We start from the raw sequence: 25149 nt of genomic DNA on the forward strand, positions 1-25149 counted from the left end.
AATAGTATGTTTGCAGAACCGAGGTCCTCATCAGATTCTTGGCATGATTACACCAGAGGAGGCTTTCTTGGTCAGAAAGTCGGATGTGTCACACTCCAATATTTTTGGAGCCTCTATTTACTGCCATGTCTCCAAATAATCAAGGAATAAGCTTGAGTGGACCGTAGAATTGGGGGTATTTGTGGGTTACTCAGGAAACTCCCCACAACTACCTTGTGTACTTGCCATCCCTCATAGTGATAGTTTTGCGAAGGGATGTAAAGTTTGATGACGATCAAGCAATGTGTTGCTCTCTTGAGAGGGAGCTTTAGATCCCACCAGAAGAGGAGCTTTTAGCTCCAAAGGGGGAGCCTTAGGAATTTGTGGAGAAACCACAAATTGAGGAGTAGAGGGTGGAGACATTCACTGATGTAGAACCATCCAAAGAAGGTAGAAAAAGAAACAAGGAAGTTGACAGACTTGTCTAGGATGCTAGGGATAACGTGGGAGCTACTTCAAATTTGCGTAAGGAAATGAGGTCACCTGAGAGGTACACTGGCTACATGGATCTTATGATTGATCTTATATAGATTGAGCCATCCTATTTTGAGGAAGAAATAGAGAAACATGTATGGGTTGATGAAATGGTGGAGCAATACAAATCCATTGCAAATAATATTTTTGGGAAGTGGTCCCAAGACCAACATATAAATCAATAGTCGGTTCGAGATGGATCTCCAAGGTGAAGCATGAAACAAATGGAAGCATAGAGAAGTGTAAGGCAAAATTTGTAGCCAAGGGGTACTCTCAAATTGAGGGAATTGATGAGGAGACCTTTGCTCTTATAACAAGGTACTCATCCATTAGGTAAATTCCTGCTTTGGTTGTGCATATGGGGTGGAAGATCCACCAGATGGATGTAAAAACAACATTTCTCAATGGGGTTATTGAGGAGGAGCTGTACATCAGGAAACCAAAAGTATTTGAGACATTTGATCAAGAGTCTCATGTGTGCAGACTCAAGTGAGCATTGTATAGTCTCAAATAAGAACCTCATGCTTGGTACACCAAGATTGATAACTATCTCACTAGTTTGGGCTTCACCATAAGTGAAGTGGATGCAAACCTCTATCACATATTAGTAGAAGGTAAATTGCTTATTAATGTCTTATATGTTTATGATTTGATTTTAACCAGTGATGAGTAGCTGATCGGATCTTGTAAGGAGGACCTTGCAAGGGAATTTGAAATGAAGAACATGGGTCTCATGCACCACTTCCTCGAGTTGGTAGTATGACAAGGCGATGGGGAACTATTTGTCTCTCAAGGAAATTATACAAATGAGAGACTTCAGAGATTTTGTATGGAGAGTTGTAAACCCATGGAAACAGATCTAGCAAACAACTAGAGGAAGGAGGATGCCACTTCAAGTGAAGAAGTGGACGGTACCATTTATGGGAAGTTAGTGGGTTCACTCATGTATCTTGTGAACGCATGACTAGATATGTGCTATGTAGTCAATCAACAAAGCCAAGCTATGGTTAGGCCGACCAAATTATTTTGGAAGGCATCTAAGCATGTTTTACAGTACCTCCGAGGCACTAAGTGAAGTGGATGCAAACCTCTATCACATATTAGTAGAAGGTAAATTGCTTATTAATGTCTTATATGTTTATGATTTGATTTTAACCAGTGATGAGTAGCTGATCGGATCTTGTAAGGAGGACCTTGCAAGGGAATTTGAAATGAAGAACATGGGTCTCATGCACCACTTCCTCGAGTTGGTAGTATGACAAGGCGATGGGGAACTATTTGTCTCTCAAGGAAATTATACAAATGAGAGACTTCAGAGATTTTGTATGGAGAGTTGTAAACCCATGGAAACAGATCTAGCAAACAACTAGAGGAAGGAGGATGCCACTTCAAGTGAAGAAGTGGACGCTACCATTTATGGGAAGTTAGTGGGTTCACTCATGTATCTTGTGAACGCATGACTAGATATGTGCTATGTAGTCAATCAACAAAGCCAAGCTATGGTTAGGCCGACCAAATTATTTTGGAAGGCATCTAAGCATGTTTTACAGTACCTCCGAGGCACTACCCAGTTTTGACTATGGTACATACAAGCAAAGGGAGTGAAGTTGTGTGCCTTGATAGATGAAAATTGGGCACAAGTCCATTAGATCGAAAGAGTACATCAGGTGGAACTTTTAGTGTTGGATCTATAGTTGTTTCATGGTACAACAGGAAGCAAATATATGTGGTACACAGCTCGACAAAAGTAGAATACATGGTTGCAAGTCAAGCAACATGTGAGGCGATATGGATGAGAAATATACTTGTTGGACTGTTTGGTCAGATGAGGGATCCAACTGTGATAATTAGAGTTGCATCAATCACTCTAAGAATCTTGTATTTCAAGATCGATCCAAGCACATAGACACCTAGTATCACCATTTACGAGACTGTGTGCAAAGGTGGATGATGTTGCTACACTACATTCTAATAGAGGAACAAGATGGTGACATTTTGAAAAAAAATTGTAAAGAGGGAAGTTTGAGTTCCACAAGTGCAGGATAGGGGTGGTTGATAACCCCTTTCTTGCTGAGAGGGAGTCTTGAAAAATGAAACAAGAAATTCTCAATTTGACTTTTCCTTGATTAAATTGAGAAGATTTGACTTTCCACATCAACAAACAACTTGGATGCAGTTAAATTGTGTGACATGGCTTGTGTCACCTGGTTTACTCAAAATATTCGACTTGGAGGAGTTAAAGTTCAGTTAAGCATGTGTGATTTCTTTTTTGTAGCAATCAAATTCAATTATCTCAAGTTATTTTCAGTTAAACTAGTTTTGAGTCCTTGATGAACTAGTGGAATTCAGTTGTGCAGTGGGACTTCAGTCAAACTCAGTGATCATCCAATTAACTAATCAATCAACCCAAAATAGCTAGTGCATGCAGAAAATTCGAGTTCCCGGCCTATGGTGGAGATGATGTGTTACTATTTGGTAGAATACCTATTCTAGATTGGAGATGCATTTACGGTATTATTGACCTATTTGGAATAGTATATGGGCTCCTTATGAATAATAGTAAATATCATATGATTTATGCCTACCTAGATGATGCACTGGTACTAGAGATTTCAAATATTTTTGGTGTTATCTGCACTGAGTTGGATGTAGTTTTAAATATCTTTTATTTGTGCTCCGACCTAATTGTTATGGAATTAAGGGTTGGAGCTCACTTATAGAGAAAATCCACCATAAGCTGTTATCATGGGCACACAAGGGGATCTCCCTGGGAGGCAAGTTGACTCTAGTTTGAGCAGTCCTTCATAGCATCTATGTATGTTGGCTTCATCTTTCGTTCTGCCTAAGAATATCATTAAAATGATATTTCCAACTTCATCTTAACATGGGACAATCTGTGTCGTAAACGACAAAGTGGACTTGGTTGTTGTTTACTTTGTATGAAGGCGATGGATGACCCGACTCATCTATTTATTTGATGCTCCTTTTCAAAATCAATTTGGAAGGGTGTATTTAAGATGCTAAATTTATAGGCAGATTAGAAATTCTCTTTTGTGGTTGATTCTATTCAGGACTAGATTATTGAATATAAAACATTTGGACCACTTCCTATATGCATTGGAGTTTTGACCTAAATAATGCATTACTATCCCAAGCTCCTTTGTTGTGATACATCCACCTCCATCCTTGTCAAACAAGCTAAAATCTTCCCTGAACTCAAAGATTTGTTCCTTCGTAAGCTTGCCCATCATTTTCATGTAATTCAAGCAAATAAAGCATGAGAGAAACCAGGACAGTCCGCTGACTAGGTTTCCTTAGGTCAATATTTATCTTACTTTCTCCTGCTTGACCTTATTCCTTATCAAAACAAAATAAGGGACGACTTTGATCGATCTCTACCTTCCATGATCCCTTATGAAAATAAGTGAACAAATCTTTGTCTTCTGTGGTTAGTAACAATCTTTGATTTTTATTAGAACATATCCTTATAATTTATGAGAGGATGGATTGTTACATAGAGTGATTTATATTGAAATTTCTATACTTTCAAGGCCTGGGAAAAGTTCTTTATCCTTCTAATGACTTACTCGGTGTGGATTTTTCCAATTGAGTTTGGGTTTATTGAGGAGTATAAAGGATGGTTTCACCATTTGAGTTTTGGTTTATTGAGGAGCCGAAAGGAGGCTTATTGTTTTTAGATGTGATTGAAGAATTTTTCTTTGCATTTGACATTATTATGACCTTATTTGTACCTTACCTTGATAGAAAAACATAATTGCTAGTAGACAGACACTAGAGCATTGCTAAAAGGATAGTTGATTTTGCAATTTTGAATGCCTTGAAGAAAATTAGGAGTTCCACTTTTCACAGATAAATTTTGAAATCTACAATTAATATAATTCCATTCATTATAAAACATTATCTCAGCATCTTATAAAACATTCTAAGAACTGATCATGGCATGGTTCAATATTGCCTTATACCATTGTCATTGAAATAATAGGTTCAAGTAGCGTTGGATACACAAATTCACCTCATGAAATGTGATTAAGTTGGAGTAAATTCTCTCACACCATCACTTTTGTTAAAATAAATTCTTGAAAACTTATGGTTATTTTGCATCTAACATACCCTAGTCACCCTAGTACTTTGGCCATTGGCAGACAACCTTCTTATTTATTTTCCATCCATATAATGGGAGACACATGCTCCCTTTGGCTTTTGTAACTTTCCATTTATGAATTTAATATGGAATTTGTAACCTATCATTTATGACTTTAGGATGTCATGTACCTAGTTCAGTATCCTCACCCTTTCAACACGATTAAAATCCAAATCTAGCTCCACAAACAACAACACAATCATTGTCTTCAAGAAGTAGGTTTAGGACCACCCAAGGTTACCCCAAACGATTTTGGGTAACATTTGGCTCCATCTTGGATACAACTATTTGTCTTGGGAGCACTTGAGAACCCCAAAATCTCATCCTTACCATGAAATTTGTGATCCAGTGTAGCCACCTCAAGCTCTCAAGGAGGCAATATACATTTACTGTGTTAGATTATCATATAAAATAGGTAAATGTCGAATTTTTCATGCTTGTAGGTTGTAAATTTTTTTAATATTGTCTTTAAAAACAACTTAAAGCACATTTTCACCAAAAATATTTTCAAGTTCGTATTTTCCTAAGTTGCCACATATTTTTCTCTAACAAGCTTTACATACCCTTATTATAGTACAGATTTTACATTATATTTGTACCTATCAATGCTTCCTTTTGATGAACCAAAGAAAATAAGACCTACATCTCCCCACAAAACAATTTATCTTTTCCTGACTATACCAGGCTTTTGTGTACAGTAGTATCTATCTTTCTTCATGTTTGGTTCATTGATATGAAATTCACACATAGATATAGAGTATGTTCCTATTTTCTTTGGAGTAGACTCATCAACCTTGATGGTTATTCTTGAGACTGTGCAAATAGGAACACCATTTATGCTTCTCTTCTTATCTTCTAGTGTGTGTTGTTGGCTTGCATTAAGGTGGCAATGGTTGGGGCTTCATAATCGTTTTGGTCCTTATTAGATCTTCTCTAGGATATTCCATGGCAGCTCTATTGGTGGCCTTGTGCCATTTTCTTCATGGTTATATGTTGGGGTCTTGACCTATTTTGTAATTCTTTGATGCCTAACTTTGGGCATTTGAGAGATGCACCCTTTTTAAGGTTTCTGTTATGTAGGCCTATGTGCCTAGTTTGCTAGATTGTAGGTAAAAAAAATTATCGATCGATGAAGGGTGTTTTTAGGCTATTATAGTAGTTTTAGGCCCTATATTTTGAATCTCGACTCTGATACTATGTGTGATTCTTAAGACAAGGCATCAAGAATTTTCAACTACCATGTTCCCATGTTAAATTGTGTATATTCATTAGAATGAACAACATGTTGCAAGCATGTAAATATGTATATGTAGATATATCTAAACACAAAAAGATAATATTCATAAACTAATTTAGATAACATCAACAGTAAGAAGAGTACATGGAGTTTGTGAGGTCTATGAAGCCGCTTTCCTTCCCATGACCTTCAAGCCCACTTGATTGAGTTTGTGTCCCAACCAACTAGAAACAACCTTTCCAACATCCTAGCCAAGGGGAACCTCCACAAATTCCCTTACCCTCTGTGCCCAATCCCTAATTTCCACCCATAGTGTTTTCAAACGGTGTGCTCAAATCACCAGCTTCCTCTAACCTCCTTAGAGAACCCTTAGTATCCAAACTCTTTCAACTTTATTCCTCTCCTCTCTCCCCAAAACTTCAACAAAACCAAATATGAAAAAATGAATAGAGCTCCTTCTCACCATCCTCTCCTTCTAAGACATATTCCCTCTCCTTCCCCAAAATATTTATTCCCCATTAATGGTTCACCTACCCATTCTTTAAGTCCCATAATTGACATCCCCCCCACCACCAAATAATAAGAATTATTACATGATAAATAATCAAACAATTTTAGTTATTTAATCAAAGTCAAAGAGTCACGAGAGGACCTAAATTAGTTTAATATTAAATTATTCATAAGGTTTTACTAAAAATCATAATCAAGTGTAATCAATCTTAACTCATACATTGACCATTTCCATTATTTACATTCACCATTTGCTAAAACATGACAAGCATACCGTTTACTGGAGCTTTATAACATAGCTCATTATGATATTTATAATAATAACCACATATACACACATACACATCTACTTCACCCAGCAAATAATGATACTATCTATGGAGATTTATAAATCCAGTTTGATACAATATTTACAATAATACACACATATATACATATGCACATTTTCTCAACCAACAAATAAAAGGATACAATACCTTCATCTGCAAAAATGGAATCCAGAGGCTCACACCTCCACCCTCAAAGTAATACGAGGATTCACCTCCTTCCTAGAAAGTCGAGAATCCAATGCTCTATTCCTATTCCATATGGATGAGGAGATTCATTTCTTATTGGATAAAGAAAATACTTCCATGTAAAAGAATTATAATTGGTTTTTTTGGTGGGTTTTGTTGGATTTTTTATTAGTTGGTTTGTCAAATAAAGCATGGATATGTGACCTTGGAATAGGGTGACATGACTGAAGAGCTTGCATAGATAAATTAATGTGTTAATAAAAACACTACACAATTTTTTGTTATTTTTCAATGGTTATAGTATTGAATCAATTCACAATCAATTAAAAAAGCAATATGAATATAAGTTAATGTGTTAATAAAAACACTACACATTTTTTTTTTCAATGGTTATATTATTGAATAAATTCAGGATGAATTAAAAGCCTAATATGAATAGTTGTTTAGCTAGTTTAAGAGTTTGACTTCAAAAAGTTTAAGATTTGGAAGTTAAGAATGGAATTGGAATTCATCTCAAAAATTGCATCGGAAATTTGATGGAGTTAAACCTAACCAAGGAATATTTTTTAATACATATATATTTAATGTGTGTTTGATTTTAATGTTGTTCTTCTTGATGCAAGTATTAAGGGGCCTGGAGTTAATAATTCTAAGCGTATTTTAATACTCATAATCTTATGTAAAAATATGTAGAAGAACTCAATTATACAACAATGGAGGATGCACACTGTCGGTTAAGGATAACTATGAAATATGGGTAGATGTAAGTCCCTATGTGAGCTTAGAACTCACCATACTTATCTCATAGGGAGTAACTAAAGAAAAAAGGAAACGAAGTATGGGTCTCGGCAATGAGGCCTGATTAGGTACCCATGTACGAACTCTCATAAGTGGAGAAAGAGAGAAAAACCCATAGGAAAAAATTTCCCCACAAAAGAGAAAAAAAATATATTGCTCAAATTATCATGGAGCTGAAATTGTAGATCCCATAACGATCGACTAAATGGCAAGAAAATGGGCCTGCTCCAATCAAGAAGTACGAAATGATGAAGTACCAAAATTCTAAGGATGAGAGTTGTGAAACCACAATGAGGTCGGTCGATCTCTGAAGTAGGATTGTTGCAGAGGCACACAGGTTGATCTGAATTTAAACAGGAATGCAACAAATTACAGATATAACCATAAACACAGAGATACAACAAAAATAAAACTTCATTTCATTAATATCAAGGAATTGGAATATGCTTACATATAGAATGGAAATAAACCAGCTCAGACAAGATGTGGCAGCTACATGTCTTTGAATATCCTATGTGTCAGAATATCCTAACACAGATATATATATATATAATCATTAAATAAATTTAGAGGTGAGGGATACCTTTAGAGATAAAGGATATGCTTTTATCGAGAGGTATAAAGTTTTAGGCAAAAATATACGAACATCTTTATAATGATATTTTCTCCTTTCTTAAAGTAGTTCTTTCATTTTGAAAGTGTTCTTATAATTTAAAGGTTTTCATAGTAAGTGTTGTTGTTGTTAGAAATAAATTTTATTTTTATATTAAAAATGTAGTTATCAATAAATTAATTGACTAATTTGTTTGAGGGATGTGAATTATTATTTTGGAAATTATTTTTTATTGTAAACTATTTTTTTTAATAGAGATTCATAGTGGAATAGTTGATTTGAGAGATTTGAGTTGTTATTTTGGGTAATTTTATCCCTTGTCAAATATATTGTGATTTTAATAACGAGTTAATATATGCTCAAAAGAAAGTCTCTTTTGGAGTGTGGAATTTTCTTTAGTAAGATCCAATCATTTGTGGAATTTTTATTAGTTATCCCATACATTCTAATTTAAATCATTGTTGTATATAAAGTTACCAAATATGTGCTAGAATTCTAATAGAAAATTCATTACCTTCTAGTAAATATTTTGGACTTCATTGTTTCCCACATATATAAACTCTAAGTCAAGTTGGGGATCTCCATTCCTTATGACATCTCAATACCTAATTTATGAGGGAAAACACTAAAGGACCTAGTTACACTAACTTATGATAACATTAGGCTTCTACCCTTTGTTTTAGCATTACAATTAAGTGGGGGAGTTCTTGGTTTAGGATAACATCATGGTGTTCTATTATAATTTCTTAAAATGATGTAACTTAATCTAAGGCATCTCCTATTTTAATTGCTTAAATTAGAGGCAGTTTGTTCCAGTTAAATTCTCCTTTAAATATAGGTCTTCAAAGGGATGCAACTAATTCTAAGGAAGCTATGCGAGGTCAATATATTGTTAAATTAAAAGAGGTATGAATTTGGAGGTCAAGTATTCTAAGGTAAATTAAAATATATATATATATATATATATATATATATATATATATATATATATATATATATATATATATATAATAGTGTTCTTTTAACACTTCATAGTTACCATAATTTTATCCCAATACTATGGTAGTATTTAAAATATTTATGATTTCCATTTTTTAATCCTAATACTATGGTTATATCCAAAATGTTAGCTTTGGTGTGGTATATGTCTTTTTCTTTGAAAAACAAAGATATTCTAAACACTTTAACCATCTTTCTAAACTATGATATAGAAAGGATTTAATGAACTTTGTTCATATATATTTTAATTTGTGTGGATATTAATATTAATAAAGAATTTCCCAAACATATGTTCTTAAAGTTTTATAACATCAAAAAGTACTTCTAATTATTAAAGCTATCATTAAAAAATAATCATTTTTATATAAGATTTGTCATAAATATAAAAATTATCCTTAAAAGAGATAACTTTTAAAATAATTAAATAAAAAATTGCGATCTCCCACTTTTCACACATTTCACATATTAAAAATGTGAATTTATAGTAAATATGTTCATTTTAAATTTTAAGATTAACAAATATGTAACTCATTTTAAAAATTTAAAAATGTACAAATACCATAAATAGTTAAAATACTAACTAAAATTAATAATATCAAATACATAACAAAATGTATGTTTTGAAGAATTATTAAAGCAACTTTTGCATAATAATAATTATTATTAGTTTCAAATTTTATAATATTCCCGGTCTAACATCCAACTGAAGTTATGGTTATCAACCCCAAATTACAAATACAGGACCCACCTAATTAATAATTCCTTCGATAAACGAAAAACAGTTTGAAAAACTGATGGCAACAAATTTAAAAAACATAAAGATATATGAAAATTACAACTATAACACAATTGGAATGGAAATGTACTAGGAACCTGCCATGTTGATAATTCAAAGTGTCCATGCCAAATACACCCTGCCCTTGAAGAACATAATGTTTAAAATGAATGGTAGGAAAAGACCAGATTAACGTTATTGTTGTTATATTAAATTATATTTTTCTCATGTGTTGTAACCTCTTTTATTCAGATTTTACTCACATTCAACATCGTGATTATAATATTATCATCAAATATCAAAACACTTGTAACTACCATTCTTGAAAAAGGAAAAGCAAAGTGTTTGATAACTCGGACTTGACAACTCACAAATTCTTGAAATCTGAGGGTCTTAGGCATTCTAAATTAAATTGAGATACAATTATCATTAGTTTACGGTAAGAAAAATATTTAACGTCCCATGTACATCAACATCGCTTCGTTGTTATGGGTGTGTTAACCGAAATAGATGGCTGTTATCAACGAGACGACAGCATCTTCCTTTGCTCTTCCATGGCAAGTCAATGGAGAAACTTATTGTGGCATTAAAATAATAATGAATATGCGATTTTACAGAAATATCATCAATTCAATCCCGACGTAAAAGCAACCCCCGTAGCTGGAATCCATGAATTACCAGAAAGGAATTGACCGACTGTGAATCGGGCCGCCTCCGTGGCGCTTGTGATGATATGGAATCCGGGCCAACTGACTCGTTTTGATGTTACTGCACCGACCCCTGTGTTCATGTACTCGCCATAGTATAATGTTTGAAGCGCAAAATTTCCGTCCCATTCCAGCCAACCGGCAGGATCGATCAAGTCATCGAGAGCGGACTGCATGAAGACAGTTCGAGAGTATTGTTTCCACGGCCTTCCCAGGTATGTTTTGACGGACACTTGAACCGCTAGAAGATCAGAAGCTGCACTTACCTTGCAGTTTTGGATGGAAATTCCAGTGTTTTGATTGGGATCCGTTCTTCCTTGAGCTGTAATTGTGTTCTGTTGTTGGTTCATGGGTCTTCTTGCAAAGATATTGCTATTCTGGATCACCACGGCTGCGTTCCCAAAGATAAAATCAACGGTGCCATAGATATCTACTTCTCTGTAAAATTGGCGAAGGGAGTAAACATATAAAGTGTCTTGATACCCTTTAATACTGCAACGATACACCACCGAGAGGTCTGCGCCTACTCGAAGTGCCACGGCTTGGTGCTTCTGAGCTCCCGCAGTGTTTTGGAACGTCATGTCTCTCGCAATAAATCCATTTCCAGAAACAGCTATCACACAAACAATTAGTCGTTTAAGATCACAAGGACAGCAGACACTGAAATCGAGAATTGTACATAAACAGGCATCTATAATATAATCAAAATTTTAAGAAGATCCATAGCAATCACATAGATTTAAATGATTATTGAGAATTGCATATAAACACATATCTATAATATAATCAAAATTTTGAGAAGATCCATAGATTTAAATGGTTACCGAAAGTTGCAGAGTTGAAAGTAGTTGAACCATCTTGAACGTTTTTGTTTCCGGTGACGACCGTTCGATCCATGCCATCGCCAATGAACATCAGATTTGTCATCTTCTTCGATATTTGGACATTCTCGTTATAAATTCCGGCCTTTACGTAGATGACATACCTTTTATTACTCTCCTGAGGCGCAGCGTTTACTGCTTGAGTGATGGTCCGATAATTACCAGAACCATCTTGGGCAACCACCACGTTCGCTTGGCTGGTAAGGCTGGATGATTGTAACAGTCTTCGATCTGCTGCTGATAACCATTCGGGAAATCCATCTTTCTCGGTGCGACCGTAGTGAGAATGGAATTCCTCCTTCCGTTTAAAACTCAACAAACGGCGGTTTTTCAAGCTGTCAGAAGAGCTGCTGGCCAGCTTGTACATGGAAAGGGAGTTGCTCAATAATTCTGACGCATTAAGAACTCTTGAAGACAGCGGAGGGCTTATGCTACTCGTAGTTGTTAAATTGAAATCACGGAAACCATTTAAACAAGTGTCTTGATTTGTCAAGGCTGCGCTGAGCCAAATTGGGATGTCTTTCTTGACTGAATTGTTACTCAAGCAAACGTTGAGATGATCAATCGTATCTTGAAAAAGTTGGGCACAGTCTTGCCATGCTGCAAGTTCTTTTTCATTCATGATATTTTTGTTTAAACTCATAGCAAAATCGTGAGCATGTTGTACCCGTTCCATACTCTCTTTCATTATCAAATTCATCAAATTATCAAGCGTTGCCGTCTCGTATGCAGCGTATGTAGCTAATGACGAGACACAACGTTCAGGAAATCGTGTCTGCCTACAAACGGACCTTATTGAACTAGACACCGTTTTCCCACCACGAGGGTCGTCATAGCTTTCACTCGAATAAACCGGAGCCCCAAGTGCCACGGCAATAACATCAACGAGAAGTATTATTGACGTTAAGACAACAAGCACAGATGGGTTTTTCGATTTCTGCATCTCTGATCTAAGGGATTTTTAACCTTGAGCTATACTAGAATTTAAATGCAAGGATGCTGAATATTGTTAACTCTTCTGCTATCAAAATTGCTGAAACAAATAACAGGCTTTCTTTAGCGCGACGTGCTCTGCATGAAGCATAGATCCACTCTTATAGCGTGGCTGGTTTGTGGCTACTGATCACTGGGTCAAAGGAGTTCGGCGCTGCCTTTGCCTAGAAGCTAGAGAAGAGCACGTGTAATCGTTGTTATCTTCGAATAGAATACCGTCGGATTCAAACATAGATGGCTGATGAACGTTCTATATAATACGTAATCCATGCGCCACGAAATACAACGGCGCTTGAGTAGAATAAGACCGATTTGAACCTGGCATGCGTGATGGACGATTGCATATAATTCTCACAAAATCAAAGTCATAGATGGGTTTCCTTTCATCGCCTTCGACTTGCTTTGCTTCGTTTTATCAAAACGCAATCAGTTCTGTTGTTGTTTATAGTCAGCTTAGTTCTGCGGTCATAACCTTCGGATTTATTGTTCATGGAATGGAATAAAGTTGATTTGATGTATAGTACTATACGTGTATCTTTATGTTAATTAGCGGCAAAGAGGTCATATCTTGAACAGTTCATCAAAATTCAATATTTAGGGGATTTATAAAAATGTTGATATTTATTGTTTTTATCAATCCGTAACTGAGTTTGTTTGTGTGACAAGTATAAATTTTATAAAATAGATTTAATATTTTAATAATTTTGAGTTTGTTTGTGTGACAAGTATAAATTTTATAAAATAGATTTAATATTTTAGTAATTTTATAAAACGAAATATGTTTCGATTTATTAAATAGATTTAATATTTTAGTAATTTTATAAAACGAAATATGTTTCGATTTATTAGAGTAATAATGTTAATTTTAAAAACCAGTTTATTAATAAGTAAAATTTTTAAAGTCAAATATTAAATTTAATTATTAATTATTAAATTTTTATCAATGTATAACTTGTTATTATTTGATATTATAATAAATGGTTAATATCATTTAATACTACACTAAAACTCAAACATAAGTTAATATCATTGTTTACTAAAATTTATAATAATTTGCATGTTATCACCTAATAAAGTATTAATATTTTTTGTGAACATACTTATTAAGAAATTAGCTAAACATATATTTATATACGAGTAGTTTTTCTGAAATTTATAATAATTTTCATATTTATTTTATTTTTTCTTAGGAGGAAAAACATTATTTTATCAAGCAAATAAAAATACATCAATATTTTAGTATGGTGTCATTTCAGGAGTACCTTGATGCATTCCGTGAGGCCAGAAAACTTAGGTAGATTAGCTCATATATAAGCATAAACATCTTCATAGTATGCATGTGTATAAGACACATGTTACATCTCAAGAGGTATCATAAATATTTAACTATCTAAAAAAAGTCTAAAAACATTAAAAAAAACAACTCCTCTAAAATCTCAATGCAGTGTCTAAATCATGTCAACATCAATATTTGCATGTGTAGAAGACACATGTTACAAAGACAGGTGTTACATCTCAAGGGCTATCATAAATATTTAACTCTCTACAAAAAAGTCCAAAAACATTTAAATAAAAAACAAAATATGTTTTGATTTATTAAAGTAATAATGTTAATTTTACAAACCAGTTTATTAATAAATAAAAATTTCAAAGTAAAATATTAAATTTAATAACTAATTTCCATTTCTCATCAATGTTATTATTTGATATCATAATAAAATTTAAATATGTGTTAATACTATACTAAAACTCAAACATAAGTTAATATCATTGTTTTACTAAAACTTATAATAATTTGAATGTTTAACATAAGTTAATATCATTATTTGTTTTACTGAATTTTATGATAATTTCCATGTTTATGAACATGATTATTAAGAAATTAGCTGAACATATATTTATATACGAGTAGTTTTTCAAAAATTTATAAGAATTTTCATATTTATTTTATTTTTTCCTAGCAAAGAAAACATGATTTTATCTAGCAAATAAAAATACATCAATATTTTAGTATGGTGTCATTTGAGGAGTCCCTTGATGCATTCAATGAGGCCAAAAAAACTTAGGTAGATTAGCTCATATATAAGCATAAACATTTGCTTAGTATGCATGTGTATAAGACACATGTTACATCTCAAGAGCTATCATAAATATTTAACTATCCAAAAACACTAAAAGAAAAACAACTCCTCTAAACTCTCAATCCATGCACTGTGTCTGGTGTCATTTCAGAAGTACCATGATGCATTTGTGAGGACAAAAAACTTGGGTAGATTAGTTCATATATAAGCATAAATATCAGCTTAGTATGGCGAAAAAACTTTTGTGTATTAGTTCATATATAAGAGTAAACATCAACTTAGTATGCATGTATATAACCCACATGTTATATCTCAAGAGCTATCATAAATATTTAACTGTCTAAAAAATAAAGAAATAAAGGCAAACTTACTCTCAATGTAGTTGTATAAATTATGTCAACTAATCTTGATATTTATTACGTAACTAAACATTAATGGGGATTGTGCTTAGAGACACTCTCTAGCCCAATATAAAAAGGAAATTATAATGTCATTTTATGTTATGTAATAATTTTCATGGAGTTAAATACAAATAATAATGAAAATGTAAAAATTGAAAAAGTCAAATTATTTAAAATTAAATTAAAAATTTATAACAACGATTATAAGTATTGTTACACTAGTTTGGTTACCGTAGTTAAAGTAAAATGGACATCATAGAGTATCCCCATGGGGTGATAACGAGCATTGTGGGGTGCCGTCGACAGCAGTGCTCGCCACCTTCTAATTCCTTCGAGCATTTATGAAGATGGGAAGCAGTTTCAATTAAATTTTAAATTTCCCCACATTTATTGATTCGTTATTTTGTTTTATGACTGACAATGACCAGAAACGTACATTGGTGTCGACGATTTGCCATGCAATTGTTCACTATGTTTTTATTGATTTCGTTATTTTGTTTTATTAATGATAATGAACAGAAGCGTATTCAACGCAGCATAGTTGCTAATCGCGAAAGAGGGAAATTCCTATTTCCACCTCCATAGTAAAGTTAATGCTATGGAGGGTACCTCTGTCAGAGCCCGGCGACAGCCTCGACGGCATCGACCATGGCAATTCCTATTTCCACCTCCATAGCAAAATTAATGCTATGGAGGGTACCTCTGTCAGAGCCCGGCGACAGCCTCGACGGCATCGACCATACCTTTCCGGCTGCCCAGCAAAAAGCCCTCTCCGACCTGCCCGCCGCCAACCTTGCAGTTCATTCATGGCATTGTATTGATGAAGTAAATCTGCCGAAGTATGGATCCGCCGCCAACCTTGCAGTTCCCAGGACATCCATCACATCGTATTGATGGCATCAAGATTAATGCCGGAGGGGAGAGCTCACCAACCTCCTCCGGCCTTCAAAGTCCCGGCAGATTATCTGCAGTTCAATTCGGCAATTCGGAACAGAGCAGACCTGGAGCACCTGGCCACTAGTTATCGAGAGCAGCGGTCTGCAAAGTTAGTGCTGCTACATCTTCAGTAAATGGTGGATGCACTAGTTCTAGTTTTTAGCAAACGGAAGTTAAATTGTGTTCCAAAATATATACTGTAATGGAATTTATACTGTAAAACATATATTTTTGACTGCTTATTAAGTTAATCCGCCCTGTAAATCCTCTCTTGTATGTGATTTGTACGTAAGATCGGATTTCGTTTTCATTGTTATTGGAGATAATTTGATTTCATCGCCGATTTTTGTGGACACATTTTATTGCTATTTATTTGTTGAATTCAGTTATAGTTAAGTAAGTGTGAAAGTTCAGGTTGTTTCTTTTAGGGCGGGGAGGGGGCTTGGGTTTTCTCAGACGGCCGCAGGGGTGAGGCGGTTTGAAGTTCGTCGGCTTAAACCCTCTGCCTCCGTGCTACGGCCTTTTAGGCGTGCTGCATTTTTATCTTTTTCGATCGTGCAATATGCGGCGTTTAGCTGAAGCGGCCTTTTATTTTCTTGGATCTTTTAAGTTGCTTTGTTACCTTCTCCTGTTCAAGCTTTGTTTGCGCGTTTGAACGATAGTTTGTTTGGCGTATCGGCTTAAAATAGCCGATTCTGTTATTGGAAAACTTGATCAGGCCTTTTGATTCTTCACGAGAAAAACTGCCCGGTCCAGAATGGTAGATTCTTGCGTCGATGCACTGATCTAGCTTTATTCTCACGTTTTGCCTGTCTTTGAATAAATTATTTTCATGTTTCTCGCCGTTTTGCTTTGTTGATTTGTTCCTCCAATTGAAAGAATACCTGGGTGATATTCATCATCATGCAAATTTGTTATGAAAAATAAATACAAGATGCTTCCAACAGTCTCTAACTCAGTTTCGAATTCCCGCAAACTTTGTCGATGGTGTGTGTATATATAGTCTTTTAATAGCAATTGTCTTACAATTCTTGAGAATACATTTATAAACTTTGCTCAGTTGAGAAAACCTACTAATAAAATTTTTCAGTCGTAAAAACAATTCGAAAGAGTTTAATATAGAAATATTCCACGTCATATTCTCACAAGCATCCTTACCTGGAACTCAATACGGAGAAATTGAAAGCTTAAATACCTAATTACCAAAGAAAAAGTGAACGCTTAACCACCTCTTCTTTAAAAAAAAAAAACTGTTTTCATTAAAAAGAATTCATAGTTGTAATAACAACTCCAAATCCAAAGTACTTTACTATAAAAAAATATCCCGGTCCTTATTCATAAACGCATTACACGTTCAGTTGAAATCCAATAGCGAGAACTTGAAGGGTTAGATACCTAATCAGTAGGGAAAGGTTTCGAGGTTTGAATACCTCAGCGGGGCTCTCATTGTAGAGAAAGGCCATGAGATGGTCAGAAACTAACGAAGCAGATGTTAGGCATCTCTGAATCTGCATTATGTCATCATACATGAGAAGGGCCATGTCCATGTCCATGTGCAATATTACTAACCTTGGAGAACCTGGTCAGGACATCAAAGCATTTTTTAAACAAAGGACACATATTGATGTTGATATAATTCTTAAATCCATGATATGATCCAGAGAAATAATACCTTGACCCATTTTGTTCGCATCCCCTTTAGTAAATGGCTTAGGCTGATTTGAACGGTAGAGAGCTATAATGATCATACATACTAATAAAACTGAACCCAACGAGATGCAAACAATAGCTGGTGTTGAGACGGAAGCTGTCCATTTTCAAAATCAACTCAATACTCTTAAAAATATAATTTCACAGGAAATTTAATCACAAAACAGAACTAATCCATGGAATCTAAAATTTATTTCTGTTTTCACCTTTCGATTGTCTGGAGTATATCCCACAAAGTGATCCAATCCAATTGCCACAAAGATCTAAACATGTTATTATTAAGGAATTTACTATTATAATTATTAATTATTAATTTTATATTTATTTATTTATTTAATAAATTAACAAATATATTTTTATTATTGATATATTTATTTAAAAATTAAATAATTTACTATTTTATTTATATATCTATATATTTAGTTATCTCCACCTAATATAACTAAACTTATATGTTTATATATGATTTTATATTTATTTATCTCACTAATAATACCATTTATATAAATTAAGTAAATAATTTACCTTTGCTATTATATGTATTAATTTATATTTTTATATTTATTTTTATTTAATAAATAAATAAATATAAATTATTATTAATTTTATTTATTTAAATAAATAAATATAAATTATTATTACTTTATTTATATATTTATTTGGTTATCTCACACCTAATTTTAACTAAATTTATATATATTTATTAATTTTTGATTTATTTATAATTTTATCATTCATATATTTATGTATTTATTTTTATATTTATTTTTATTTAATAAATAAATAAATATAAATTATTATTAATTTTATTTATTTAAATAAATAAATATAAATTATTATTACTTTATTTATATATTTATATATTAATTTGGTTATCTCACACCTAATTTTAACTAAATTTATATATATATATTTATTTTTGATTTATTTATAATTTTATCGTTCATATATTTATGTATTTATTTTTATATTTATTTTTATTTAATAAATAAATAAATATAAATTATTATTAATTTTATTTATTTAAATAAATAAGTATAAATTATTATTACTTTATTTATATATTTATATATTAATTTGGTTATCTCACACCTAATTTTAACTAAATTTATATATATTTATTTATTTTTGATTTATTTATAATTTTATCATTCATATATTTATGTATTTATTTTTATATTTATATTTATTTTTATTTAATAAATAAATAAATATAAATTATTATTAATTTTATTTATTTAAATAAATAAATATAAATTATTATTTATATTGTTATATATTTTTAATAAATAAATAATTTATTATTACTTTATTTATATATTTATATATTAATTTGGTTATCTCACACCTAATTTTAACTAAATTTATATATACTTATTTATTTTTTATTTATTTATAATTTTATCATTGATATATTTATGTATTTCTTACCTTATATAACTAATTTTGACAGCTGGATACAAAAACAAACCTTTATGAACGCCCTAGTTTACTAGTCTTACTCTAAAATGAGATTAAGTGTGCCTAATGACAACTATTTCATGGACCTAGCTGGTTTATAAAAGAACATCACAAATCAAGAGATAACAGATGCGTGCAGAAAGAATTCAAATATACACAAAAACAGAGCAAGTTTAGCATCTTTCATGAATTTTCAATAAAAATACATAGTAAATTAATTGGGTATATTTTAGGTGGTCATGAGGAATGATTGTTATCTTTCATAATTAGATTCAATTCTCATAAGTGACATGATAAACTAATATTGAATATATTATTAAAATGCTTTCAAACCTTATTTTAAAATAGATTTAACCCCTCAAAAGTATTTTACCTTTACCTAAGAACAAAACACACCCAAAAAAAAAGCATTTCTATCTGCTTAGCATTATACTCAGAATTAATAACTCGATAGACTCATAAATAAGTCTAGACCCAAATAGACTATACAATAAGGACCTCGTTGCATTAAAAGAATACATCAGTGCGATCCGATAGCATTAAAATTTTCAAGTTCTTTGAGGTTAGTTTACGGGTTAGTGTAAACTAAGAAAAGGTACAAATTCATTAAGAAAAAAAAAAAAAATTCGATGCATTTTAGTTTTAGATAAATAAAAATGGTGAAAGTTAAAAATAGTTTGATTTATTTGTATTACATAAACAGTAATGTGCTCAGAATTTAAGTGCCAACAGACCAACCACCGTATATTTAGCTTATATCTATTCACTTTGTTAACTGGAAAAATATATATTTATGTGTTGACATTATTTAACTCTTTTCATTATTTATGTGTTGAGTTTTTATCATCTACATAAAAAGTTGAGTTGCAACAAATAGATATGTTTTTTGTCCAGTAACGTATTATATATAGCTTTTTGATATATTATGGCTTTTTAAATATATCAAGGATTTAAGAACATTTTATTCTATTCCAGTTTTCAAAATTTTAGTGTTTATTCTATTATTATGTTGTTCTTTTTAGATTATGGTATATGGAGAGCATTAGTGTCTTTACTCTCCTCGTTATGTTTGCAGGGAAAAAATATGTCCTGTAAAAAAATGGCATCCTATTTTGCCTTTGTTGAAGAATCCATAGAGCCCTCCCCCATGGAGTGTGCGGGTTACGAGCAGTATGTGCATCTCCCCGAGCTCAGTGCCATGTGGAAATTCAAGGAATGGCCTAGTTGGTCTAGAGAGGGGTTGGTAAAGGCTGCCTTACAGTCATTGGAGATTACTTTTCAGTTTGTTTCGTCTGTCCTTTGTGACACGAGGACTTACATTGACAAAGAGGAATGGAAGAGAAGGCTTGAATCCTTAATTAGTTCCGAGATTGAGTTGATTTCAATGATTTATGAAAATGACAAGCAGGTTCCCACTCTTCAGTTGTCAGTAAGTAGTGGTGTTCTCTCATGGAAAGTTTTCCATGAGGTATGGCAGAGACCTGGTGCTTTACCTGTGGTTAGCAGAACAAGTGAAGAGAGCTTACTTCCTCGTTTGGGTACATGGAAAAGCGCTGAAGCTATGGTTTCTAGAATATGGCTTGCCATTGAAGGCCATATGCAGAGGACTCCCTTCACTTTAGGTCTGGGGGAACCAAATATGTCAGGTAAGCCTCTTCTTGAATATGATAGAATCTGCAAGCCAAGATATTTTCACTCTTTAAAACAACATAAACAGTTCCATAATCTAGAAGATGCCAAACTTTGCAATGTCCTCCAGATCTTTGAGGCGTGGGTATTTGTAGGCCAAGAATTGTTGCAGAGAGTATATGAAAGAATAGACTCTGGGGATTTCGTAGGAGCATCCACAGACTGTTGGATGGTTGAAAGGATGTGGAACATGCTCACAGAAATTGTGCATTTGCTTCTAGTGATGGACCCAGATGATTTCCTTTGCCTTAAACACCAGTTGGCAATTAGCAGCACTAGTACGCTTGCAGGTGCATATTGCCTTCGGTCTGCCCCCCTTAGAGACCTTACAAATGCATGCAAGGAACTAAGGCATCTGGTGCCCAAAGTCATCGGTGTTGAGGCTGATCCAAAGGGTGGACCAAGGCTCCAGGAGGCACTTATGCATTTGTTTCATTCACATGGACTGCGCTCACATAACACTTCAGGTGCTTACAATGTTGCAACAATACATGTTCTGTTGGCCTTCCAGGCAATAGAAGCCGCGGTGAAAAGGTTTTTCTTCTCGTATCAGCAGCTGGTAGTAACAACCATGGGTAGCACTGAAATGAAGGGTCCATCATATCTAGGTGCTTGTGATGCCCTACGTCATATATATTTTGAACCACCTTATTTCCCCAGTGTGGATGGTGCAAAGACATTTTTGGGTTACTATTGGCACTAAAAGTTACAACTATGGTGGATGGTACACTGGAAGATCTACAGACAAATCAAGTGAAATGTACAAGAGAAAGAATAGTGCCTTCAGTTTTTCAATGTATTACCCCAAATACATACATACACTTTTTACATTGACAGTTTTGAGTACTATACATAGAATTATATTGGATATAGGATTAGACTCATTTTTGTTCATCCCCATCAGTAGGACCAATCAATAGAACAGTGGTAGAAATTTGGGATATTTTTTTTTCCCTCTCCAACGTGGATAGGATACTAAGGATTCATAGTGTGCAATTCCTCCTTCGTTAAATAGTGTAAAAGATTGTCCAAAATTAAAAAGGTAATTATTATCCGTATTAAATTTTACGAGTTGTTCCTTTTTTTAATTTTTTAATTCTTTACCTAAATTTTATGATGAGTTTAATGATATTTATATAATTCATTATAAATTTTAACATGAAATGTAGTTTAATGCTGTTATTTTTATACATTTTTTTAAGATTTTTTTATTCAGTGTGTGAAACTGAGATAATTATAATTTTAATTTGTTAAGTTTATTTAATGGAATGCATCATAATTTTGTTGATGCAATATTTTTTTATTTTTTTTTCTATCAGTTTTTTTGTTTTTTAAGATTTTTTAATTCACTGTGTGAAATTGAGATAATTATAATTTTAGATTATTGAATTTATTTAATGGAATGTATCATAAAAAATTTAATGTATTAAATCTATATCATATTCAAGCTACATTCCTACCATAAATATCCACTCATTTCCAAAGTTTTGAGAAAAAATATTAGATAATGCAGTTCAGATTGACTAATAACATATAATTAGTATAGTTTTTTATCTCTACATTTATTTTACAAAGTACTCTGATACTTCTTCATACTCTACTTTAATTTTCTTGCACATGGCCTTGTGTTATTGCTTAAGATGTCATTTAATTTAACTGAATTTATGGTAAAGGTATAAATTTTGCCTTTAGTTTTAATTTTGAGTGATTTTGATTTGATTGTCTTAGATTTGTTAAATTTGATTTTTGATAAATAGTTTTACATGCTTGATTAATATAGGAAAAATACAAAAATTCTTTTGGAAACAAAGTTTGCTTTGGTAGCATTTGTAGTCTTTTGAAGAAAAAGGAAATTTCGTGAATAATTAGTGGTCATGAGTTGCATGTTTTGAAAAGATAAAGAAAATTGTTTCTTTGATTGTCTTTGTTAAGAAAGTTGTTTTCTATAAAATTTGCATTCTTCCAACTCTCTTAGCTAGGAGATTCATTGAAAAAGAAAAGTAGTGTAAATCATCTTAGGTGCATATTTGTAGTGGTTGAGAGTCGAGTCTACACACCACCAGTTTCATCTCCACTACCTTTTGTCTTAAGAAAGCCATAAAATTAACGCTTAAAGTAAAATCAACTTAGTAACTTTTTATTTACTAGGGCTCTGAAACACCAATATAGATCAAGCTAGTGTCTTGGAGTAGGAGAGTAATAAACTCTCCAAGACAACAAAACCAAACAAGTAGCTTATCTTGTGATAGATTAAATCCAGCTGTTTCATTTATACTCTGGGAAAGCTCCTCTTAAAGGAGAAGCACGAGCTCGTGTCCGAACCAGTGAGGGGATCAATCCTCCCTCGTTGGGAACGACGCCAGACACGCACGTATTACAAACGGTAAACCTCGGATTAACCATTGTCGAGGAGCCAGGGGTCACTTGTCGGTAAACCTTGGATTATTGTCAAGGAGCTGGCAAGGGGATTGAGCTTGATACTCTGCCCTTGCGTGCTGTCGGAGTGTAGACTGTTCCCCCAGGTATACTTGTTGCTGTTGGTAACCTTAGTGACCATAATCTTTAGGATTCTACCGAGGTGACGGTGGAGGGAAGATCCCACTGTACCTGGAGCAGACGTCGGCTAGACTCACTTGGATTTTCCGGGGGGTTCACTTCACTTGAGATGGTTAAAGTGGAGGAACTTGTGCCGGTCTATTCATTAAGCAGGTTGCCGGGGTAACTGTTCCACCCGCCACTTCTGTACTGAATCCGGCGATGTTGGGTTTCATCTCCAACTAGCGCTTTCGGTCCGGAAGGCTACTGTTTGTGCTTGGTTTGATGCCCTAGATTCTTTAGGCGTGTGCTTCAAATTTGTTTGGTTCTTTAGAGACTTTAGGCAGTTTGCTTTGAGATTTTACTTTGTTTGCGTGTGCAGTAGTTCAAAGTCTTTAACTGTGGCGGAATTACCGAGACAGTCCCGTAGACTTCGGGGCCAGTCTCCTGAGATTGTTTCCGTGGCCGAATTGTTGAGGACATCCCGTAGAATTCGGGGTGAGGACACAAATTGCGTCTGGGGGGCAACCTCAAGGACAGTATATACCTGTGGTACAATACATTCCTCAAGGTCAACCCCAGCCTCAATATGTACCCCAAGGTCAACCCCAGTATCAGAGCCTTGTTTTGTTCATTTGTTATTAACCTTGGAATTCCCTAGCATTGGTAATCTTCAAGCTTATTACTCTTGATATTGGGGGTTTGTTGGGGACAGGTTTTATGTCTCTCCCTTTCATCCCTATTTGAAGGGACCCATTAACGCACCATCTTATGTGTCAATGTTAGGCAGTTCCCTTTGACCAATTCCAGCGCAGCGACTCATCACAAGTCGCCCCTCGACAATAACATGGTGGCCCCACCTCCAGAAAGAATTCATATGTCATGCATGGGTTAGTCTAAATTTGTCAGAGATATTTAAGCTTATTAATGACCCAATTTCTTATGATCTTAGTTATCGTACAATGTCATCTAAGATCCCCTGAATATTACTTAATCCCAAAGTGGTTTACGTGAAAAGTATAAAATATTTACTAAAAAATGAGACTTCCATGCTTAGTACGCTATGCATTGATCAAGACCATATTATTTACTCAAGCTAAATTATTTTCAATGCAATTTGTATAGGTATTTTAAGAATGAATAAGTGGGGGAGGATTAACGAGTTGGAAGTTGAAGACCCGGAAGATATGATACAATTTTCAGCAGAAGACTTAACATGGACAGAGATTGAGGGGGACCAAGTTGCAGTTATTCCATATTGTCGACTTGATGATTTCATAAGTGGAGAGGAATCAAATGAAAGTGCACCCACCCAATTTCTTCTTAAGAATCACCGAAGTAAAAAAATAGAGGATATCAAAGTCACCAATTACTCAACATTCTTGGAGTACAGTGTGTGAGTCTCTATATGCTTTTTCAAGATATGTGTAATTTTTTCAATATGCATAAATATTATATCTAATTTGCAGTAATTTTTTTACGTACAGTTATTGGTGTTCATATGGTCCACAGTCGACAAGGAGAATTAGGAGTGCATCATCAGATCCAAAGACAACCCGCAATCGACATGAAAGTATTAAAGTTGGTTGCCAATGTCACTTCTTTGTGCGACGACTTGTGATGAGACCAGATG

General features: G+C 33.5%; 1 protein-coding gene, 1 long non-coding RNA gene and 1 pseudogene across 2 annotated transcripts; 1 reads left to right on the forward strand and 2 right to left on the reverse strand.

Annotated features, from left to right (window-relative positions):
* Positions 1 to 10548: 10548 nt before the first annotated feature.
* On the reverse strand, positions 10549 to 12759 carry LOC149224083 (pectinesterase-like). The gene is made up of 2 exons (XM_089383483.1): positions 11654 to 12759; positions 10549 to 11442 (listed from the first exon to the last, which is right to left on the reverse strand). The coding sequence occupies exons 1-2, from the start codon at positions 12651 to 12653 to the stop codon at positions 10748 to 10750; spliced, it is 1695 nt and encodes a 564-aa protein (XP_089239609.1). The 5' UTR covers positions 12654 to 12759; the 3' UTR covers positions 10549 to 10747.
* Positions 12760 to 17664: 4905 nt separating this feature from the next.
* LOC149224084 (uncharacterized) lies at positions 17665 to 18096 on the reverse strand. The gene is made up of 3 exons (XR_016249029.1): positions 18038 to 18096; positions 17794 to 17928; positions 17665 to 17700 (listed from the first exon to the last, which is right to left on the reverse strand). It is a non-coding gene; the product is annotated as an uncharacterized LOC149224084 (long non-coding RNA).
* A 2295-nt stretch (positions 18097 to 20391) lies between these two features.
* Positions 20392 to 21684, forward strand: LOC149224085 (nematode resistance protein-like HSPRO2 pseudogene; annotated as a pseudogene).
* Positions 21685 to 25149: the final 3465 nt, after the last annotated feature.

Source organism: Pinus tabuliformis, chromosome Q (assembly GCF_031772625.1).
Source record: "Pinus tabuliformis cultivar Carrire ecotype Pingquan chromosome Q, CPIR1, whole genome shotgun sequence".
NCBI lineage: Eukaryota > Viridiplantae > Streptophyta > Pinopsida > Pinales > Pinaceae > Pinus > Pinus tabuliformis.

Excerpts from the sequence above, each read along its gene's own strand:
- LOC149224083 (XM_089383483.1), bottom strand. The coding sequence starts at position 12,653 with ATGCAGAAATCGAAAAACCCATCTGTGCTTGTTGTCTTAACGTCAATA. Across the intron at positions 11,443-11,653 it reads TTTCAACTCTGCAACTTTCG|CTGTTTCTGGAAATGGATTT; the intron begins GTAACCATTTAA and ends TTTGTGTGATAG.